This window comes from Chiroxiphia lanceolata, chromosome 25 (genome assembly GCF_009829145.1).
Source record: "Chiroxiphia lanceolata isolate bChiLan1 chromosome 25, bChiLan1.pri, whole genome shotgun sequence".
In the NCBI taxonomy this organism is placed as follows: domain Eukaryota; kingdom Metazoa; phylum Chordata; class Aves; order Passeriformes; family Pipridae; genus Chiroxiphia; species Chiroxiphia lanceolata.
The window spans coordinates 4,791,364-4,812,823 of record NC_045661.1 but is presented as its reverse complement, the minus strand read 5'-3'; the positions used below and the strand labels follow the sequence as shown (position 1 = coordinate 4,812,823).

General features: G+C 46.8%; 2 protein-coding genes across 4 annotated transcripts; one reads left to right on the top strand and one right to left on the bottom strand.

The window, feature by feature from the left end:
- Window positions 1-1,464: 1,464 nt before the first annotated feature.
- LOC116798460 (parathyroid hormone 4-like) lies at window positions 1,465-10,878 on the bottom strand. 3 transcript variants are annotated; one of them, XM_032710934.1, is made up of 3 exons: window positions 10,284-10,878; window positions 2,832-3,001; window positions 1,465-1,945 (listed from the first exon to the last, which is right to left on the bottom strand). In XM_032710934.1, the coding sequence occupies exons 2-3, from the start codon at window positions 2,918-2,920 to the stop codon at window positions 1,567-1,569; spliced, it is 468 nt and encodes a 155-aa protein (XP_032566825.1). In that variant the 5' UTR covers window positions 2,921-3,001; window positions 10,284-10,878; the 3' UTR covers window positions 1,465-1,566. The 3 variants fall into 3 exon arrangements, with proteins under 3 accessions (XP_032566825.1, XP_032566826.1, XP_032566827.1); XM_032710935.1 differs by lacking the exon at window positions 10,284-10,878 and adding an exon at window positions 4,292-4,637; XM_032710936.1 differs by lacking the exon at window positions 10,284-10,878 and adding an exon at window positions 4,296-4,304.
- Window positions 10,879-11,295: 417 nt separating this feature from the next.
- On the top strand, window positions 11,296-17,491 carry SRSF3 (serine and arginine rich splicing factor 3). The gene is made up of 6 exons (XM_032710563.1): window positions 11,296-11,440; window positions 12,215-12,422; window positions 13,324-13,458; window positions 15,686-15,724; window positions 16,319-16,405; window positions 16,680-17,491. Exons 2-6 carry the CDS (start codon window positions 12,217-12,219, stop codon window positions 16,705-16,707), a joined length of 495 nt encoding a protein of 164 aa, XP_032566454.1. The 5' UTR covers window positions 11,296-11,440; window positions 12,215-12,216; the 3' UTR covers window positions 16,708-17,491.
- The last annotated feature ends 3,969 nt before the right edge of the window (window positions 17,492-21,460 follow it).

The window sequence follows — 21,460 nt, the reverse complement described above, 5'->3', positions numbered from 1 at the left end:
TCACCATCCAGGGGAGGTCGGTTGTCCCCATCCCCACACGGGTGACACACACCAGGTCACCCAGTGGTGACACAGGAGGGAGGCACAGCCAGGGACAGGTGCCACCAAAATGCCCATGGTCACCTCCACCTCCCAGGGCTCAAGGGAGTCATTCCCAGAGGAATCCACCTCTGCAGGGGCAGAGGGGCTGCTCCAGAGTGTGCTGGGCAGGACACAGCCAGTTCTGGAGAGGTTTGAGCTGGTCACAGTCAGGTTCCCAGGGTTCCATCCTATGGGTTCCAGGGAGGACGAGTTCCCACATCCCAGCTCAGCAAATTCATTGCTTGGGCAGTGTAACCTGGTTTTGCCTCACCCCTCTCAGCTCTTCACCTCACCATCTGCTTCAGTAATGGTTTGATTGGCCTTGGGAATCTAACAGGGACCTGTGAGGAGTGACACAACCAAAGAAACGTGACTCCATACTCATCCCAAATGTGTGGACATATATTGGCAAAAGGGGTTTTTTATTTATTTGTTCATTTATTTATTTACATTTCTACCAAAACAAAAGCAAGTACAATTCAGAGGGAGAAAAGGGTTTTTACTATCAGCATTTTAATCACTGAGAAATACATTCTGCACAGTTGAAGTCTATCAGCAACAGAGGAATTTCAGGATTTAAAACAGTGTGTGGAGTCCCTACACGATGGAAACGCCGATAAATTTGTAACACACAAGAGATTTCATTTCTGAAAGACTGATTTTACAATTAAACTGGACCTTGCTTTGCTTAGGCAGAGATGATCAGTTTGATGGCAAAGGTGAACAGCAAAATCCTGTGGTACCTACTCCAGGAAATGCAGGTGGCCTCATGAAGCTGGTTTTCTGCTGCTGTGGGAGCTCTTGGGAGAGGATTTCACATGAGGAAAGAAAAGGAAGGAAGTGTTGGAACAAAAGGCTGAAATAGAGACCCTGGAAGCTGGTTCTCATCCTTCCACCACCAGAACAAGCTGAATGTTTAGGGCTTTGGCTGAGTGGGGATCACTGTCAACTTTTACCTGGCAAAAGGAAGGACAAACTGAGAGATGAGAGGCCTAAAACTTTCATTATGCTGGAGAAACAGGGAAAAAAACCCCTTTGGACCTACAGTATAAGAAAAGTCATTGTTAGAGCAGGGCAGAACTGCAGGCAGGGGTGAAATGAAAGAGAACCTGTATTAGGAGATAACTTTCTTCAGGAGTCAAAACATTAGGCTCCAGTGAGCCTCCAAATATGCACATTAATGACCCAAACTTCCTGCTGAGTGGGCTACAGGAGCTCCAACAGGCTGCAGCACCCCTAAGACATCCAGGACAGACAGGGAGGGCCCTGATGTAAAAGAGAAGTGCCTGTGACAAGTGACCCATCTCACAGTCACAGCACTCAGCTGCACAGGAGAGAACTTGGCTCCTTATAAGGGTCTCTATCAACATCTGGAGGTGCAAATGCAGTTAATTATCTTTATTTTGCAGTTCACCTTTGTGCTGGAGCTTTTCCCTACAAGAGCACACGTGTAAAGCAAGGGACAGCCCAGGGGGGGGTTGAGGGCTAACGGGAATAGTCCTGGGGCTGCGTGCTGGGATTTCTCCTGCTGCCCAGCTCTTTGCTTTGGAGCAGCTCAAAAAGGCCCCGTGGGTTCCAGTTCCCCTTTGGGCTCTTCAAATCCAACGGGAGGAACCCCTGTGCTTCCGTCAGCTCCAGCAGCTGCTTCATCAGGCTGGAAGTCTCGTCTCCATCGATGCTGCTGTGGAGCTCTGAGGGATTTGGGCTCTTCTGCACATCCCACGTGGCATTTGGGGGCGGGATGTCCCTGCTGCTGGCTGTGTGCACCGTGCCCAGGGCGTCGTGGAGCCACAGCAGGCGCTTCAGCCCTTGGAAGGCCCTCCCTTTGTCATGCAGGAGCTGGTGCTCTGTCACTGCTCTTCTGCTGCAGGGGAAAAAAAAAGAAGGAATGAGGGACCAGAGATGCTGATTGGCATCCACCAGTCCCACACAGGAGCATTTTGGTGGTGCCACAGCCCACCATTCCCACTCAGGCTGGACCAGCAGCCTGTCAGGCAGCTCATTCCTGAGGACAGGAAGCTGGAACCCTGTGCCATTCCCAAAGGTGTACCTTGAATCTCCTTCTTCTAAAGAAGGCAAACTGGGAAGACCAACAAAATGACCTGAGCAGGTTTAAAGAGCCCTCACAGAGTTTTGGGCTTTCCCAGATTTAGGTTCTTTTCAGAATAAAGTTCCCTTTCCTTCACCTCAGTGTTGCAGGATTTTTGGGTTTGTTTCTCTCCTCCCAGAGCTGGAATCACTGGAATTTAGCTGGAGTCACTGATGTCCATGAAATAAAAACAAAACCTTATTTTCTTCAGATACTTCAGATTCTTCAAAAGTATTGAGCCGAGTGTGGAGTGAGGAGGGCAGGCTAATTCTGGGATGCAAATATTTCAGGATTTCAGGCTGTTCAGATAACATCTAACTGCAGCTATAGGCTCCTGCTGCAGATTTGAATCCAAATGGGAACCTAAATATGGAATTTTAGCATGTGCCATCTCCATGGCCTGTGCTGAACATCCTTACATGGTTTGTACACTGTGTTTAAAAGCATCAACTGATGTGGTACATGTTACACATCTAAAAATGCAATTGGACTAATTTTATACTGCAGAGAGAGTGATGTAAAATGTTGCTGTATCAAATATATTGAATTTTCTTTCCCCCATGCCTGGAGTTACTGACAGCAGTGCAGAACACAGCCTGTTAAATCAAAACCAAGCAGTTTTCTAATTATAATAGTGAAGTAAAAGGATGATATTACTTACTTTTCAATCTCTTGACACATTGCAAAACAGGCAAAAAAAAGAATTGCCAAAAATGTAACTGTCTGCAGAGACCTCTGGGGCAGGAACATTTTCTCTCTTCTTAAATCCACTCCACAGGACGAGCAGCTGATGGTGGGATCAGAAATCTTTCCCTCTGTTCTTCCTTTCACCTGACAAAATGAATTTCAGCCTTTAAGCACAGGTAAAAGTGGAGCACTGTGCTGTGGGAAATCATCCCAGGACCTCCCAGAACATCAGTCATGTGGATCTGAACATACACCAGAAAAGATGAATAGGATTCACAGTGTAGTTCTGTATTTCCTTGCTCAGAGTCCTAAATCTCCTTTCCCAGTGTTGCCTCTCAATAAAACACCTCCCACTTTCTGCATTTGCAAGCACATTTCAGGACTGGGAAGAGACCTCCCTGATAAAACTTCACAGAAATTTGTCAAGAAGATCAGGATTGCTGAAAATCACAGAACAAAGTATTTAAGAGTGGAGCAGGAATATCAAGTTAAAAGGTGTTCATAGCCCTGGGGGTTGGGCCTTTTCCATGAGCAGTACAAGTGCTGACATGCAAATATCTGGGATTTTATTAGACTGGTGCCAGATTTCCTTTCAGTGAAGGAGTGGATTTCTGGCTTAGGGAAGGGACAACCAGATGATGTAACTGTGCAATGATTATTTTAATCTAAATTATAACTTCATCCAGTTCTATATCTGCTTCTGGCATTGATACACCTCTTCCTACCCATTCCTTCAACCCACCATGTCTTTATTGCCAGGTCTATCCCTAAAATCTCTGCATTTTTCACACTAATGACTGTACCCTGCTTTAGGATTGGCTCCAGTCTGTCCCTTTAGTCATTTACCTGAAAATCCTGTATTAATCCTTACATCAAAACCTGGGGGGACAACAAAACAGAAGCTGCAGCATTTAAATTGTTATGTAAGAATAGTAAAGATATGTTCCCATATAACTCTTTGAAGAAATACTTCTTTTTGTGCAGGGCAAGTTTGAGATAATAAAAAACTCAGCATCTCCTCAAATGATTTGTCTTTATACTAACTTGAATATTGAATTGTCAAGGGTTGGATAGAAAGGCAAATTATACATTAATACAATACAAATAAATCATATATTTGCTTGTAACAATTAAGCTTGTTCTTAATAAGTCTGCTCCACTAATTTGTGAGTGATTTCCTTGGGCAGCACATTGAAATCAAACTAGATACGAAATAACACATGGGTATTAGTCCTGATTAAAAATATCTGTATTAAAAGCAGATACATGCACATAAATATACATATAGATGTGTATATTTACTTGCTGAATGACATTTTATTTGTGCTAATGTAGAACTCCTGCTCGTGCACAAAAGAGAAGCAACACTATTGTGATCAACAGTAAAATATATATTAATTACAAAGCATCTTGCAGTTACAAAAGGAACATTACCTACTTGCTGGTGGTGGTGTTGGATCCCAGTGGAGTCCTGACCTGCACAATGTGTCTCCTGCAGTGACACCGAGTGCCCTTCTCCTGCTTTTATACCAGCCCAGGGAGCACAGAGACAATGGGCATCATCTCTGTGACTAAGGCCTTTCCTCTCGTGTCAGTGAAATGAGACAGCTCCCAGTTCCCACTGATCATAAATCCTGGATTCTAAAATGTTCAGCTGTGACTAAGGCAAACATCACAGCTTCATGGACAGTTTGTTATTCCTTTGCTGTCTTTCCTGTTCTGTGTGAACCTGATTTTACCACAAGGTTCCTGTGCCCCAAGGTGATGGTGAACCCTGTTGTTCCAGGGTTGATCAGGAAAAGGGTCTCTGGATGCAGAAGAGATCTCCCTCCTTTCCTGTCCCTGGGGACTCATGTGTGAGGCACCGGATTTGGGTAGGAGGAATCTAAATTATTAATACTGGTGAGTTGAGCAATGCCAGTTGTCATAAAATCTGCAAAACAGGGTAGTTATTCACTGAAAATCTAACTGAGGGGTTGGTAAATCATAGAATCATGGAATTCCAGAATTACTTGGGTTGGAAAGGACCTTAGAGATCATCCAGCTCCACCCCCTGCCACGGGCAGGGACACTTTCCACTAGCCCAGGTTGCTCCAAGCCCTGTCCAACCTGGCCTTGGACACTTCCAGGGATGGGGCAGCCACAGCTTCTCTGGGCAATCTAAATAAGATCCCACTGGATTTTAATGCTCAGTAGAAAGTTCATTTAAATCTGTTGATTGTACAGTAAAGAAATTAGTTTGTAATCTTGGAAGCTGAGGAGAAACAGAGAAGACTAAACAATAAAAGTGCAAGCTGTGGCTCAGGCAAAGAGCCAAATTCTGATATGTTTTGAAACCCTACGAGCTGGCACCACGTGAGGTTTGATACTCACTGTGTGAGCTCTAACAGGTAATTGGAGCAGAATTTGGGTACTCAGGATGTGCCTGGACCATTAGGCTGAAACTACTTAAGAGGACCAGTTCCTGTTTCTCAAAGTGAAAGACAACGAATGTATTTGTCATCTCTGAGGAGCAATTCCCCGGAAAGACTGAAAAGATCATTTGCTTAGTTACCAGGAGCAGTGGATTCCTTTCCCATAGGCACAGTTAAAGCCAGGCTGAGGTGGATGCAGACACATTGTCCTGCAGAGACAGGGCTCACACAGTGATCTCACAGCTTCCATGGACACCAAATTGATTTTTATTGTATTCCTCACACAGATTTGGAGCCCCACTTTTTCTCAGTGATCCGATAAGTGTTCCCAATTTCATTGCCTGATTGTTAAGGAGCGTGTCACCCATTAAAGTGTCACCAATTAAAGATGACATTTGTTAAATATTGGTAAATCAGGGCCTGGCTTCACATCCGAGTCTCCAGGGCAGCAGCTGCGCCGCGGTTACACCGAATTACCCACCGTGGGTCCAAGGTTCCTTAGTTACATCTTCAAGGATTAATAAGCCTTGGCCAAAGTCATGTCTGAAGCATCTGGTCCAATCCATCCTTGAACTTTTCGAGTCTCCAGGGTACAATGGGTTTTCATTGGACGCAGTTTTCAGCATCTCTGCTGGAAGAGCATTAATTGAGTGACCGCTGGCGATGTGGGGTTGGTACCTGGGCACATATCCTAATGGTCACACCACACTGCCATGGCTACACCCTGCCACTGGCCCTTTCCTTCCACCCAAGGACTTGGCACAAGTCAAAATTAACTTGGTCCTGACTTTGTAACATCTCCCCGAGAGCCAGACCTGCACTGGAGTTCCCATGTATCCCTGAGAGGAGCCCAGAGCAAGGAAGAGACACTGGCAGGGATGGACTCCTGCTTTATAATATTCCTAAAAATACATAAAATGTGTGAATTGCACATTTATACACCAGCCACTCACACAGGAGGTAATGTTTTGAGCTATGATTTCTGGTTTAGGGAAGGGACAACTGGAAGGTGCAATTGTGCAATGATTATTTTAATCTAAACTATAACTTCATCGAGCTCTAAATCTGCTCCTGGTGTTGGTACAGCTCTACCTACCCATGCCTTCAACCCCACCACCACAGTGCCAATGTCACTGCGGGGAAATTGTGCCAACAGCACAACCAGGTGACATTTTTAGTTGAGATAAATTAACCTCTGCAGGAGCCCTGGACGGTGCAGAGCAGAGCAGGAGCCTGTTCTGCCACGGCATTAACCGGGATGACCGGAGTTTGGTTACCTCGAGGCTCCCTCAAAGCACTCCTGGAGTCATCAAAGGTTTGAGCCTTGGCTTCAAAGCCTTCAGTCCCTCCCTCCAGCTTTTCCTGGTCTGACTCCCCACGGGAGGGGCCTTTGCTGTTCCCTCACCTTCTCCAGTGGGAGGTTTGGAGCGAGAAGGGTTGTGCCAATTATAGTTTCCCAGCGAGTGATTCTTTTGTTTTGCTTTCCAGTCCTTCCCCCAGGGAGCCAGGTGGGGGAGGAAGGGAATATGGCTTTGCTGCAGAGCAAAGAAAAAGGGAAGAGAAAGCCTGGAGGCCCCGTTGAGGGGGAAGAAGGAACTGGGGGAGGGAACAGAAAGCAAAGCAAATGTGCAAATAGCCTCGTTAGGGCAAGGGGGATCCTCTGGCCCGGGATTTGAAAACTTAATTAAACAAAGACTGTACTGCATCAAAGGGATCCTCTATCTGCAGGGAGATGGGCAGACAGATCTGAGGAATTCTTTCCATGTGCTGTTCTCTCTTACCAGTAACAGGAGTGTGGGCTCCAGAAGAGCTTCCCTGATGTAAAAATCAACTCGGTTTTTTGGGATCGTTTTTTGGGCTGTGGCTTTTTTTTTTTCCCTTACTGCTCTTACCCATCAGACCAGAATTCCTGTGAGCTGCTGAGTGCTGTGTGTGGAAAACCAGACACCGCCCTGCCGAGAGGAAACGGTTTGACCACAGTCCTGGTAAATATAGTTCCCCTGAGCTGCTGGTGGAGCAGCAGCTGATGAAGGGCTGCTCTCCCTTCCTGGCCTCCCTCACCGAGAGATGGGAGGAAATGACACCTTGCAGCAAACCCCAAGGCCACAAAGACTTTGGCACCTCCACACTTACACCTCGAGGTGGTTCAGGGGCGTCACCAGCAGCCAGCAGCACCTTTGCTTCCATAACCATTTAAAGAGGTGGATTTCAGCTCCTAGGAGCAGGTTCCAGGCTTTTCCATCTTGCTTTGGGTGCTTTTAGCTCCTCTGTGTCACCTCCTTGTTGCTGGAGGACAGTCCTGTGCCATTTGGGAGGGGGGTAAATTCCAGGAGCAGTTTGAAATCTTGGCCCCTCATCCACTACATACTGCATCATTCCAGAGAGAACTCCCATCTTCTAGGGAATTAAAATTAGAGTTGAATAGCAGTGAGTCAGACTCCCTGTTTTCATTTCCCATTTTCTGATTTCAAGCCAGATTTACAGAAGCTCCTGGGACTGGCAGCTCTGTCAGAACACAGTAGCAAGGGTGAGTGTTTTGTCCTTCAAAACCTGCCCTGCAGCCAAGCCTGGGGCTGACTCTCTTTTTCCTTCCCCATAACAGTCTCCAGATGGGATATTTTCTGTGTGCAAAACAAATTCAGGTGAAGCTGAGACAAAGCCTCAGGTCCCTTGTGCTGTTTCTGTAACACTCCCTGGGCTCTCTGAGTTAATCCCTGGTTCCACAGCCTTGCAGTGCCTGGAGGTCTCCTGAGAACCTCAAAAACAAAACACAAGATGTGTCTCCCTATTCCATGGGGCCTGTCCCCCTGAAAAGGAGCTCTGTGGGATCTGCCCCTGCAAGAGAATGTCACCCTCTGCTGCCCACACCTTGGAGATGGGACCCCAACAGTGGCAGAAGGCTCACACCTGGAAAGATGGGGACGAAGGACGAGCAACTGAAGGTCTCCAAATAACATGTCATTCAAATAAATGAACTTCTCGCTAATTAATCCCCAAGTGCTGAGTCTTGGGGATGTGCTGTGCCCCTGCACTGGGAGCTGAGTCTCTTAGTTTAGGTCTATGATGTAAAAATCACAGTGTGTTGTTTCACTCTCCCTTTAGATGAGGTCTGAGGTGCAGCTAAAAACTTTCACAGTGTAAAAATACATATGTTTTAAAAGCGAGGGAATAAGGGATAGGGACCTTATGCTGTAAACACAAGAATTTGTGGGAATAAGCTCACTCAAGCTGGTTGTAATATATCTAAATATCTATCTATGTAATATATCTAAAGATCAGGCAAGTGTAAGTCGTCGTTTCAGTAGAAAATGCCCTTCACCAAGATTGGGCAGGATGTGAAAATGGGTCAAATCCACAGGAACCTCACGAGCAGCCTGAGCTGTGCCTGTGAGCAGTCAGTTGGTTTGTGACTGAAGACGTGTCCCCTCCACCAGTTCCTGTTGTGTTCGTGCAATGACATTTCCCAGCAAGAGCCCTTTCTGCAGGTAGAACCATGCCAGTAAATAACTATTTTTGTTAATGTCTAGTTTGACCTGAGGAGCAGCTCTAAGAGATCCTGAAAGAAATATTCTCCAGTAAATACTGTCTGTCTCCTGAAGTATCCAGGGCTCACAGAGTGTTTGGGTAACGCCCTCAGGCACATGCTGGGATTGTTGGGGTGTCCTGTGCAAGGCCAGGAGGTGGACTGGATGATCCTTGTGTGTCCCTTCCAACTCAGGGTATTTGTGATCCCTTAAATTTGGCTCACACAGCTGAGGTTTCTTCCAGATCATGTCTAGAATATGTTCATTTTCTTCTGTGGGATCGAAATCTCAGGAACCACGACAGCAGCTTGACTGGAACACCTTACTCCAGGTCCGTGTGGTCATGGATCCTGGTCTGGAGGTTTATAAAACAGATGACTGTGCTCCCCTGCACTGTGCAGCTGTTAAATACCTTGTCAATCTAGTCTTGACCCACCTGTTCACAGCAGGTCTGGTTTTGTTTGTGAGGTCAATGTTCTCTCCTTCCTTTCACACAAGATCTAATGAATGTAAAAGTTCTGTACCTCTCATAAATATCAGACGTGAGTGGCATTTTCTTACTGTGAAAGCCAGAGAGTTCCATCCAGCAGGATTTTTCAGACCCTTACAGACTTGGAATAAGGAAGAAAGTAATGTAACACAATTCAGCTTCCATGTATGTGCAACACACACATACAGTGCTCTCAGAGCTGGCTCGGGGACTGTCTTTGGGAGAGGACAAGCAAAATGCTGATTTTGGAATGACAGAAGTGCTGTGTGCCTGTACTGGGACATCCCAACCCCGACCGTGGGAATCAGGCTGAATATTCCAATAGGCCTTTTGTCCCAGTGATAGGCCACATTTAGTTTCTTTATAATGCCAAAAGCAAACTGAAGACAGATTATGTTTATATGACATGACTTTTATGGGCTGTGGTTTATGAAACATGGTGATAGGCTTAACCCCAGGTAAGAAGCACCTTGAATAGAGTAGGTAGCATGTCCTAGGTGAGTGCTGAATGCTGTGTTTGCTTTGCAGGAGGTGAACTTACTTCTGAACAAATCCTTTGTTGCCAAATCTGTCGTCTGGAATTATTTTCCTGTATCATGTGTAACTTTGGGATGAAGATAAAAGTTCTGTTGGGATTACAAGCTTGTCCATGTTGCTCTCTAATATTTGTTTGGTTTGGTTTGGTTTTTTAAAAAATATTCATTATTGCAAATCTTAAATCATATTTGAAATGTACATTATGTGATATGAGCAGGGCCTAGGAGTGTTGCAAACCCCTCGGAGAAGGGAGGCGAGTCCTGGAAATCACTGTCTCCAAGAAGTCACAAAGTGAAATGGTTGAACAGCCCCAAGCTTCAAATTATTTCCTTTGTTTGTGTTGCTTCAGGAAATTAACCATCAGCTAATTTAGATTACAATGGATTAGATTTCCTTAATTAAAGGCAGGTAACTGTGAGATAACTGCACACATGATAAAGATACTTTAGGGCCTCTGTTACCTCAAAATCATTGTTGTGTTTCTGTCTCCTGGCCAGTTTTGACCCTTGGAGGATTTTACTGAGAAAAAGCTCTTAAAAATAATGGGGGATGCTGCAAAAGATTTTGGAAAATTCTAAGGAATTATCTCAGCTAGTTGTTTTTAATGCCGGTTTGGTTTTATTTACATGCTGGTAGAATTCCAGTAGACTGAGGACATCCCATCCTCTGCACAGTTCCTGCTTGGAAAACACAGTCCACATGCATTAATTTGTACTCAGAATGCGTTATCTCATATAATATGATTTAAACTGTTATTAATTTTACTTGTACAGAGAAATTTGTCTTCCCTGGCCCAAGTCAAAGACATAAAGTCTGGATTAAACACAGCTTGGCTGCAAAGGGAGGTTTTGGGAGGTTATTGCAGCAACAGCCCCAGATGGGGATTCTTATATCACCTGACACCAAAATAAGACACTTTTTATCTAGGGAAACCCCTTCAGAGCAAGTTATTTGTTTAATTCACGTTAAAACTCATTTTGCATAAATGTCACGTATGAAGGAGAGTTTAATAAAGCACATCAACAGCACTGTGTATCTGTAAATAAAATTCCTCAGTTCTAATACTGTTTTCTCAAGTGCTAAAAAAATCAATTCCCTCTCTTGGGCCTCATAAACCCATATAAAATCTGCCAAAACTTGTGAGTTTACAGCAGTTTGCTCGTACAAAGTGTTCATACGTGTAAACCCCCATGCTGAGGGGATGATGCTTAAAAACCACGGCCCGTAGGGACCCGGCCAGGCCAGAGACACAAGGAAATACAACTTTATTTTTCATTTTGGCCGTTAAAAACCAACATTTTCGAGGGTGTTGCCGCTCTCTGATCTCAGGGCCCGGGCGGGGCCCGGGGAGCCGCCTCAGCGCTCCCGCCATTGGCGCGGAAGCACCGCCCACCTGCGCACGCCGGGTGACGCCACCTGTCAATCAGCTCAACGGCGCTCTCTGATTCGCTGTCGCTCCTCGTCACGTGGGAGAGGGCTGGCCGTATATAAGGCGGGCGGGGTAAGCGCCAGCCGCCATTTTGTCCAGTGAGGAAAAGCGGAGCTGGGGTCTCGCTGAGGGGTCGAGTCGGCTGAGTTTAGCGCGGGCTCCCTTCGCGCGCCCTCCCTCTGAGCATCGGTGAGGACCTTCACCCCAGAGGGCTTGTGGGGGGAGGCGGCGGCACCCGTGGTCTCGGGCCCCGGCGGGGCGGATGGAGGCGGCATCGGCGGCAAACAAAGAGCGGCCGCCATTTTGTGAGGCCGGGCCGCGGGCGGCGGCCGCCGCAACGCTGAGGGGAGGCGGCGGGGAGGCCGCGGGTTGCCTGGACGAGCCCGTGCTCAGCCTGCTCTCGGTGGTGTGCGAGGCAAAGCGGGAGGTGCCGCGGGGGCGGAGTGGCGCCGTCCCGCCCGCCCGCGGCAGCGCTGGTCCCTCACGACGCACCGAGGAGCCGCTCCGTAGGGATTCCCCGGGCGCTGCCGGCGGGGCTCGGCTGGGGATGGCGCTGCCACCCCCGCATGTGCGGATCCCCCTGATCCCGATCCTAATCCCGATCCGGGAACAATGGAGCCTCCACCGCGCTGCGCCCCCTGCGGGCCCCCCCGCGCTAAGCAGGGAAAGGGCGTAGGGACACCCCCCCACCCCTCCCCTTCAAAGCCGTAAACCTTAAAAGTAGACGAAATTCCCCCAGACAGTGAATTTTAATCACACTGCGACATAACAACTCGGATTTTTTTGTTCGATATTAACCCCCCCCCCGCCCGCCCGTTGCACACAGATTAGTATTTCCATCGCATCAGGTCGTATCTCCGCTGAAGTTTCAGGCGGAAGGAGCCAACAGAAGGACTTCCTTGGAAGTGAACAAGTGCACGCTCTGTGTTTAAATAGGCGTGAACTTCTTTTTTCTTGTCCTAGCAATGCATCGCGACTCTTGTCCGCTGGACTGCAAGGTTTATGTGGGTAACCTTGGAAACAATGGCAACAAAACGGAATTAGAGCGAGCCTTTGGCTACTATGGACCACTGCGCAGTGTGTGGGTGGCGAGAAATCCTCCTGGTTTTGCCTTTGTGGAATTCGAAGATCCACGAGATGCAGCTGATGCAGTAAGAGAACTAGATGGAAGGTAAAATGTGCTGCTTGTATGTTTGGCTTGGCTTGTGAAAAAGAAATTTTGGGTAGTTTTGCTACATAAATTGGAAAGTTTCAACTGCAGGGCCAAAGACTTGATTGTTATGAAGTATTTATTTGTGTGATCCAAGGGTTTTCTTAATAGTGCAGAACTAGAATCCCAGAATGCTTTGAGCTGGAAGGGACCTTAAAGCTCATCCAGTCCCACCCCCTGCCATGGGCAGGGACACCTTCCACCAGCCCAGGTTGCTCCAAGCCCTGTCCAACCTGGCCTTGGACACTTCCAGGGATGGGGCAGCCACAGCTTCTCTGGGCAACCTGTACCAGGGCCTCCCCACCCTCACAGGGAAGGATTTCTTCCCAATATCCAATCAAAATCATCCTGATGCTATTTAGGAAGAAGGGCAAGTTAATTTTGCACTTCAGAATTGGACTCTCAAGTTAGAAATGACTTGGATGTCTGTGGATGTGCTAAATTGAAGATCATGTAACTATAAAGAGGTAAAACTGATCAGAGAAACTCGCCTTGGTTTCTTCCCTGCCTTCTTTACTGGCACAGTAGCTTTCAGAAGCAGCCAAACCTTTTGTCTGCCCTAGAATCCCAAGCTGGTCTGGGGAGGAAGGAACCTTAGAACACATCTCATTCCACCCCTTGCCACGGGCAGGGACACCTTCCACTAGGCCAGGTTGCTCAGAGCTCCGTTCAGCCTGGCCTTGAACGCTTCCAGGGGTGCTGCAGCCACTGTCACGCAGAAGTTGTTCTGGACGCTTTACTTTTGCCTGTAGACAGAACGTTTTTACCTTGTCCGCTCCTTTTTCTTCCCTGGACTTGGCAGCTTTTATTCCACGCTGGCTTCTCCCTGGAAGCACTAACCAGTGTCCGTGTCTCTTCCCAGGACGCTGTGTGGGTGCCGAGTCAGAGTGGAGCTCTCCAATGGGGAGAAGCGGAGTCGGAACCGCGGCCCCCCTCCCTCATGGGGCCGGCGTCCCCGGGACGACTATCGCAGGAGGAGTCCTCCCCCTCGGCGCAGGTACCTGGGGGCACAGCACACCTAGAGCTCTTGGCACTGTTACCACTGTAGCATCCTAGAAGCAGGCTTGTTAAAGGCATGTTGATGGATAACATTCATCTATCTGATCATGATTTGGAGATGACAAATGCTGAAAAAAAAAAAAAAGAAAAAGAAAAAATCCCCAAATCAACCCCTCCACAAAATCGAGGTGAACTTTAAGTTGTGTTGAATGTTGGCTTTTGTCCTTAGGTGACTGTGCAGTTGGTAGTCAGTGCCCTCTGTCCTGGGCTTATCCTCATTCCTCCTAAAATCTGCTCGTCTTCTAGTCACACTTTCCCTTTCTTCCCCATACTTCAACTTAGGCTGTTCCATTCCTTTATTCCATAATGGCAGAACATGACATACAGCAGTTTAGCATTTCCATACCGATGGGTTTCTCCGCTTTGTTTGCAGAATTTAAATACTTCCCAAGCAGGCAGCTGTTTAATAATGGATCAAGTAACAGTTGCTTTAAACATCTGGAATTTTTACACTTTAGTGTTAGAATTAAAGCATCGTGTGATAATCCTGTCAGTTGAGGTTTGCAAACACACCTCTAATATATAGCAGGACTTTTGGGAACTGGCACGTTCTTGGACCCAGACTAGTTAGTCTGGCTGTTCAGATGTGCAGCGTGGTTTTTACAGGACTGAATTTACCTGTGGCAGGTGAGTGAAGTCCTCCCGAGTCAGGGTTTTCAAGCTTACCCTTTTGCTGTTGAAAAGAAAAAAAAAAAAATAACACATTAGGAGTATTGTTAGCTAATAGATGGTTGTACTGATGGCTTGTTTTTCATTTTTTTTATGCTTTTTGGTCCATCTATTAATAAAAATGAACCCGTTACAGAGTCACCATCATGTCTCTTCTCACCACCCTCTGAGTCTGCATTAGCCAGCCAACTAGCCCTTTCAGCGTCATGTGACCAGCGCGCCCCATGCAGCTTGGCTGGTGTCGTTTCACATGACCCAGGCATGGCCAGTCGTCAGGTTGCACCGCCCTTTGGTTCCCGAGCATGCTGTTTTCTCTCAGCCTTCTCTCCAACCTTAACCAAATCGGCAGCAGCCACCTCGACCGCCCACACATTCCCGGCCAATCAGCTCAGCTGTTTATTTACCAAATGTCTTCACAACAACTACAGCAGCAGCCTTCGGCTAACAAAAAAGCAGGAAAAATCCACAACACCCCCTTCGCCAACCAACTAAATACAACGCAACATCTGGCAAAACCTTTTCAGCAAATTCTTCTTGGCAGTCAGTCCGGCAGCCTCACCTCACCATTTCTAGCTTGTTGAAACCAAAGACTTGTAAGTTTTTCCTGCTTATACAGTTTACTGCTGGTTAAAATAAGGAGTAAGCGGCTTATAAGTAATTACTTTTCTCAATCAAAGGCTGGCTGTGCATAATTGAGTGGTAACGTACATATGTTGCTTGAGAAAACTTTTAAGGGTGATATGGAAGCTCTTACACTGTGAATAACGTAAAAACCAGGATATTTGCATGTGAGATGCCAAACTAAATTTTTAATGAAGCTCTAACAAATGTAGCTTTTCCTTGCCAGAAAAATCCTATCACCTTTAAATGGTTTTACTAACAGTTTTCAAAACTTAAAACAATTACTTTTTGGGATGAACTGGGCCGAGCTAAGGTTATATTTTTAATTTTTTAATTTTTTTATAAGAAAATAGTCTAAACACACTCGATGGCATTAAAAATGACAATCACAAATATGCAGTTCTAATGTAGCACTTAATGGCATTATCAAATTGACACTGAGCGCATTTTCACTTTTTTTTTCCACTTGATATCTCTTATGCCTTGTTACGGACCTTTTTGGCTTGCATGGGTTCCAAAACATTTGCTCTGTGCTATTTTTTTTTTTTTTATTTTTTTTTTTTTGGAACCACTTGTGGGACTTTGGTGTGGTGTTCTGGGCAGTGTATTTAGTTGAAATGGAAAGTGTTGCATTGGACAACTCTGCTCTGACGCATTCTTAGTTAAAAGTGAATTCGTGGTTGGAAACGTGCTGTTCACACTGAGCTTGGTTTTACTGCCTAATCTTTCCATGCCTTTTACTGGATGATGGATGCCAGTTATTCTTGGCACGTTCCCTGGGCCCAACAGTGAGTTTGACAAGTTGGGAAATGCCTCACCCCGTTAATGCTCAAAGAATGGATAAAGTGCCTCACATCTGGTTTTCTGGTTTTTAGATCACCACGAAGGAGAAGCTTCTCCCGGAGCCGCAGCAGGTACGACTCCCTTCCTTACCCCACGGACTGCTCTGGCCTGGAGGTGTGAAAAGGAACAGCCCAAACCAGCCCCATGTGCTGTGCACATTCAGGCTGTAGTCTGGTAAAAAGGAAATAGGTTTGCTTCTGCCGTGTCCTTTGCCTGGAATTACTCAGCTGTTTGAGATTCCAGAGCTAGCAGTGGAAGGATATTAAGAATAGAAGTATTTTCCATTCCGCAGCTGCCCTGTGGTTTTCTGCCAGTTTTTCACAGAGTTTGTGTTAATGTGCTACTCTTTGCCAGAAGTGTAGAATCATATAGAGCCATTTGGGTGGGAAAAGACCTTCAGGATTGAATCAGCCATAAATCAGGAGGGTGATGAGGTTGGATTCTGCAAAAAAACCTGCTGCAAAGGACTAGATGCCTGTGCACAGCACAGCATAAACTGTTGGCTCAAGCTGATCCTTCTTCCCTGAAGGGAAGGTTAATGGCATCTGCAGCAGGTGTCCTCTGGTTGAATAGTTCAAAAAGTTCACTCCTTAAGGGAAGCTTCAGGAGCCTTGTTGGTCTAATTGAGCTTTGCTCTGATCGTCTGGTGGTGTGATCTGTACCAGGTCCCTCTCCAGAGACAGAAGAAGAGAGAGATCACTCTCACGGGAGAGGAACCACAAGCCTTCTCGCTCCTTTTCCAGGTCTCGCAGGTAAGAAGAGTCTTCCAATACTTGTGTTCTGAGTAAAGATGTAAAAATGACTTTCTGTGCCTTGGTAATAGTGATGAAGGTGGTGGTGGAGAAATACCTCTGGTGTCTTACGAGGTTCTTCACCTCGAAGAATTAAATACTCAGTTTTATTAAATGAACAGTATCTTTTAAATGCTTTCATATCTGCTGATCGGGGCTGGGGGGTTTAAAGGAAAATCTGCTGCTCTTGGCACCTTGGATTTCACCAAACCTTAACCTGTCTGTTGTCCTTCAGTCGCTCCAGGTCAAATGAGAGGAAATAGGACTGTGGGAAGGAGCTGTGTACAGGAAGTCACGAGATCCGAGGCCAGGAGTATGTACAGAACATTGTTTTGTTTTGAAACTTCATAAAGCTTGGTGCATTTTTAAAATGTTTTAGCTGTTGAACTTGCTTTGTTCCTTGTATCTTGTAACAGGTGGCAAATGTAAAGATGTGAATCTGTATATGGTTCTGAGCAGATCCTATGATTTGTATTATTAATGGTTTTCCAATGTACCATTAGACATGGTTTGTGTGTGTGTGGAATGGTAAATGGTCTGTGTCCGTAGCTGGGGGGTTTGCTGGGGCTCAGCTCTCAAGGAAGTGTGCTGGGATGGTGTGTTCCTTGTGGAATTGTGGCCTGGAGCAGAGCAGGATGTGGGTGCTCCATAGCCCAGTTGCAGGGAAGAGTCAGAGCAGGAGCCAGTGGCAGGGGGAGGGAAGGGCTGGGCTGCAGCTTCATCCAGCTCCAGTTCTGACTGCATTACTTGGAACTGAGCTGCTTTATATTCCATAAATTACAAATTTTTAGCTGTAGGATCAGTTAATTTTGTACTTGGTGTGAGTAGAGTCCTTAATTAGCCGATTGTTGATTGACCATCTATTCCAGAACCTCTGAATAGACCAAATCCACAAGCAGAACTGACACCTGGAGTGGATGTGTTAAGTGTCTAATGGTACATTGTAAACTTTAGGAGTTAAACATTTCTTTACTGTACAAGACTTTTCATGTCACTTGTAAAATGTCTTTTGTGAGATCCTTGGGATTAAAGTTTTGGTTACAACTCGTTGTTCGGTATTTAACTCGTACCTGACTGACAGTCACCACACCTGGCTATATATAGCTCACCTGAACTGTCCAGCAGGGCTGTACCTGCAGGTCTCTGCTAACCTCTGCTCCTCAGGGAATTCCAGGGGAATCCAATCCCTTCAGCCAGGGTGGATTCAGGAGCTGATGGCACTTCTTGCCCAACAGGGATCCCCATAATGCTTCCTTGGCAAACCAGCTAAAGATGCAAAGGTTCACTGGCTTTGCATCTTGGGTGTGGGTTGGGCACAGCATTGAAGGTGTTCTTCCTTTCTCAGTTTGGGAATTACTGAGCTTTGCATGAAGATTCACTCCCTGTAAAACTGTGGCACAACTGGAGAGCAAGTGGATGTCCCACACTGCCCTGCTCCCTTGGTCCTGTATCCAAGAGAAGATGAATTGCTCCATTGGTTCAGTTGTGTGGTTTAGATTAAATCTCTCACACTGAACAGTCTGATGATGGAATTTCTTTCACTGGTGCTGTCCAGGCAAGGACAAGGTGATGGTGAAGCTGTAAAGGAAGGACCTGCTGGTGCTGCCCCCTTGGCTGCTGAGTTCAGTGTCTGGATTGATTTATTTTTTAATTACTCGGTACTATTTGTGGTTGGGCTTGATCTTAAAGGTCTCTTCTAACCTAATCGAGTGACTCTCCTGAGCAGTTAATGCTGTGTGCTGCGGTGTGTCACTGAAATGCAGGTGAGCTGGGAAGGCGGAGGCAGGTTCCCTGGCTCTTCCCTGACCCTCTTTTCCATGGGGAGGACCCTGTTTCCCCGAGGAGGGTGAGGGAGCAGCGGGTGGAGCCGGCCCGGGCCGTGCACTGCTGCAGGCCCCCGGCAGAGGTCAGGGCGGGCCCGGCCCGGGCGGCTCCTCCGCGCCGGGGCTGGGCCGCGATTGCTCCCCGAGTGCCACATCCCGACTGTGCTGGCGCTGCCCAGGGGCGTGCACAGCTCTGTTCCCTTTCCCTACGTGCTTCTGGCAGTGTCTGATGTGTGGAAGGGTCACAGCTTGACGGCTGTTCCTCCTGTGGTTACGTGGGGGGACAAGGAGCCTTCAGTTGTTTCAGCTGCTGCAGGGAGAGAAATCTGAAGTGCCAGCGGGGAAGCAGGTTGTGGTTTTCATACCCAGCAGTCTGCAGAACTGGAAGTATTTCAGCTTCGGTTTTCTGACTATTTTACTCCTCAGCTGAATAAGGAAGTTGCCTCTTTAATCAGAACTGTGCTGGTTTTATATAATGGGGGGGATTGAAGGGAAACAAAGTAAGTAGCTTCTAGAGAAAGATGGGAAATTATAAATATGTATAAATGCTGACTGATCAGCCCTTCCCCCAGGGTGTAATTAGCAAGAGTTATTTTTTTTGTGCAGCAACACATTCATGGATTTCAGGCTTCCCATTCCTTTCTGGGAGGGAGTGACTGGCCTGGCAGTGTGATTTACAGGTAGAGCCTTGTGGCTTGTGTTTAATACTCTGAAATTAAATGTACAAGGAAGTGTCGGTGTTGTAAGACCAGGGACAGCCCTTGCCTCTCCCCAGAGATTCTGAAACCAGGAAAAACCACCAAGCAGTGTGTCCTGGCCAGGAGAGGACAGAGGGACACTATCCAGGGCTCCTTGGCAGCACCCCATCCTCAGCCACAGCCCTGCTCCAAAGACCCCAGGGGTGATGGGTCACTCACTGCTGCCTGACACCTTCCAAGTTGTCTCAGTGTCCTATTTCATGGTGTTGACAGTGATCTCAGCTGTGTTTCTAATTAGAGGAGAGGTTTAGCTGTCCCTGCTTCAGGCAGGAGCATCCTGGGGTTAATCCTGAGTTCTCTCAGGCTCCTCAGCAGTGCCTGAGCACATCCCAGAGGTTCTTTTCTCACACTGTCCCCGGGGAGATCATTGTGTGCAAATGGGTTTGCGAAGAAAAGGATCTTGTTTTTTTTCTTTTTATGTCCATGCTGCTCCTTATTTATGACAGAAGATCATGTTAAGAATGTGCCTTGCACTTAGAAAAGGGAGAGGTTAAGGATGTTCCTGGTTTTGTTGCGATTTGTTCCACTGACCTTTGGGTGGGGTTGTGTTTGGGTGAGGAGTTTGACCCTCCCCAATAATGACAGTGCTTTTGGTTAAAAAACCTGTGTTTCAGCTGCTCTGGAGAGCTGCTGCAGTTCAGTGTGCAGGATGACATGTCCACATCCACGTGGTGGTTGTGACAGGAAACTGGAGAAAAGCAAATGCTGACAGACAGTGTTAGAAAAACAAGGTAAAAAATTTCCTTGAAAAAACAAAGATAAGTATTTGCAACATTAGTTTCTGTCTGTTCCACTCAAATTCACCAGGTTTTGGGCTACAAAAAAAAAAACCCCTTTCTTCAGAAGCTGAATCATATTCAGTGTTAATGTCAAAATTGAGCCTTGGGAAGAGTTGCAGCCAAAGCCCAGTTTAGGGGGGGAGCCTGGCAATTTCTGCTTTCTCCTCTATTAAACTGATTTGCCTCCTTGCTAAAAGAGCATAAAAGAACTTCAGAAGTCCAGAGCCAAATGTCATAGCTTATATTTTTTTTCTTGGACAAGCAGGTGTGCTGTGTTATCCCCCCCTCTTCCTCCAAACCTGACCTGGCTGTGGAGCTCTGCTCTTCTTGTTCTCCAGGTATACCAGGAACTAAAATACGTTACTGATCGAAGATCCTTGTGTTTCATCCTTTCTCTGCCTTTGCATTTTCTTTTGTTTGAAGTCAGAGGAGATCAGAGACAACCACACAGTGCCTGTGGATGTTCTGCACCAGCCTGGAGCAGGTTACAGGTTCTTATCTCTGAACTTCTTCGTGCTTCCGTGGGGACCTGCCAGCAGAACCCACCTCTGGATGTACCACTGCCTGAACAGTTCTGCAGCTTTTTTCTGCTGTTATCACCTCTTTTCAGCTTCTAGTTTTACTTTCATTTGCCATTATCTCATCACCTTGAGATGCCCCAATGTCTCCTGACATAAAGATCCTCAGTGTCTGAACATCTGACAAACTTTCCAGTTTCTGCCGGATTTAATCCCTGTCCTATACCCACATTCAAATCCTACACCAGAAATACCACTCAAAACCTGAGCTGCAGTCCCCACCATGAATCCCCCTGCTCTGGTGCTGTTGTAGTGCAGAGTCTCTTGGCTGGAAAAGGAAAAACACTGAAAAAACCGGGGCATCAACCCCTTTTGCAAACAGAGGGCCGAAGGGCAGGAGTGCAATTCCAGTCGCTCCGGTTCGACCTTAGCTCCCACACATGAGGTGCTGGCACAGGGCTGTAAAGGGGCAGGTCTGCATTTCCCTGGTGCTGGAATGCAGCTGGCTCCCATTTCCCACCTCAACCTGCCAAGGAGAGGCAAAATAAAGCCAATTTTCGCTTTGGCAACGTTCACAGTCAGCCGGTGAAGCGGCTGCCGGAGCTGAAGCCGCATCCCCTCTGCGTGAGGAGTGTTCTGGCTTCCTAGAAACAGTCACTGTCTGGGGTGGCTCTTTCATTTCTGCAGCTTCACTGGGCCACGGCCACAAGTTCCCTCTGTTAGTGCCCTTCAAACAAACACTGTTGGGGACTAAAATAAACACGAGATCCAGACAAATATAAAGTAGACGATGCAAGAGGAACACTATGTTCGTTCCCAAGTGATTCATCCGGCTATTATTTAATAATTTAGTGTCTGACATAACTTGGGAGTTGAACAAATCTTCACATCGGTTCGGGTGGTGTTTGTGCTCGGTCCTCTAAGTAAGATTTTCTGTGGGAGTGATCCCAGCCAGGAAAGGGAAGTGTGTGTCCTTCCCAGATAGATTCTGTCACTGATTACAATGGTATTACTCCCTGACTACCAGAGGATTCATCCTGCTACAGTCAGATTGTTGTCCCCTAGGCATTTGCTGGACAACACAGCCACTGACAGGCTGTGATGGGCTGATGGCACCACCCCCAAAACAACGAGGACG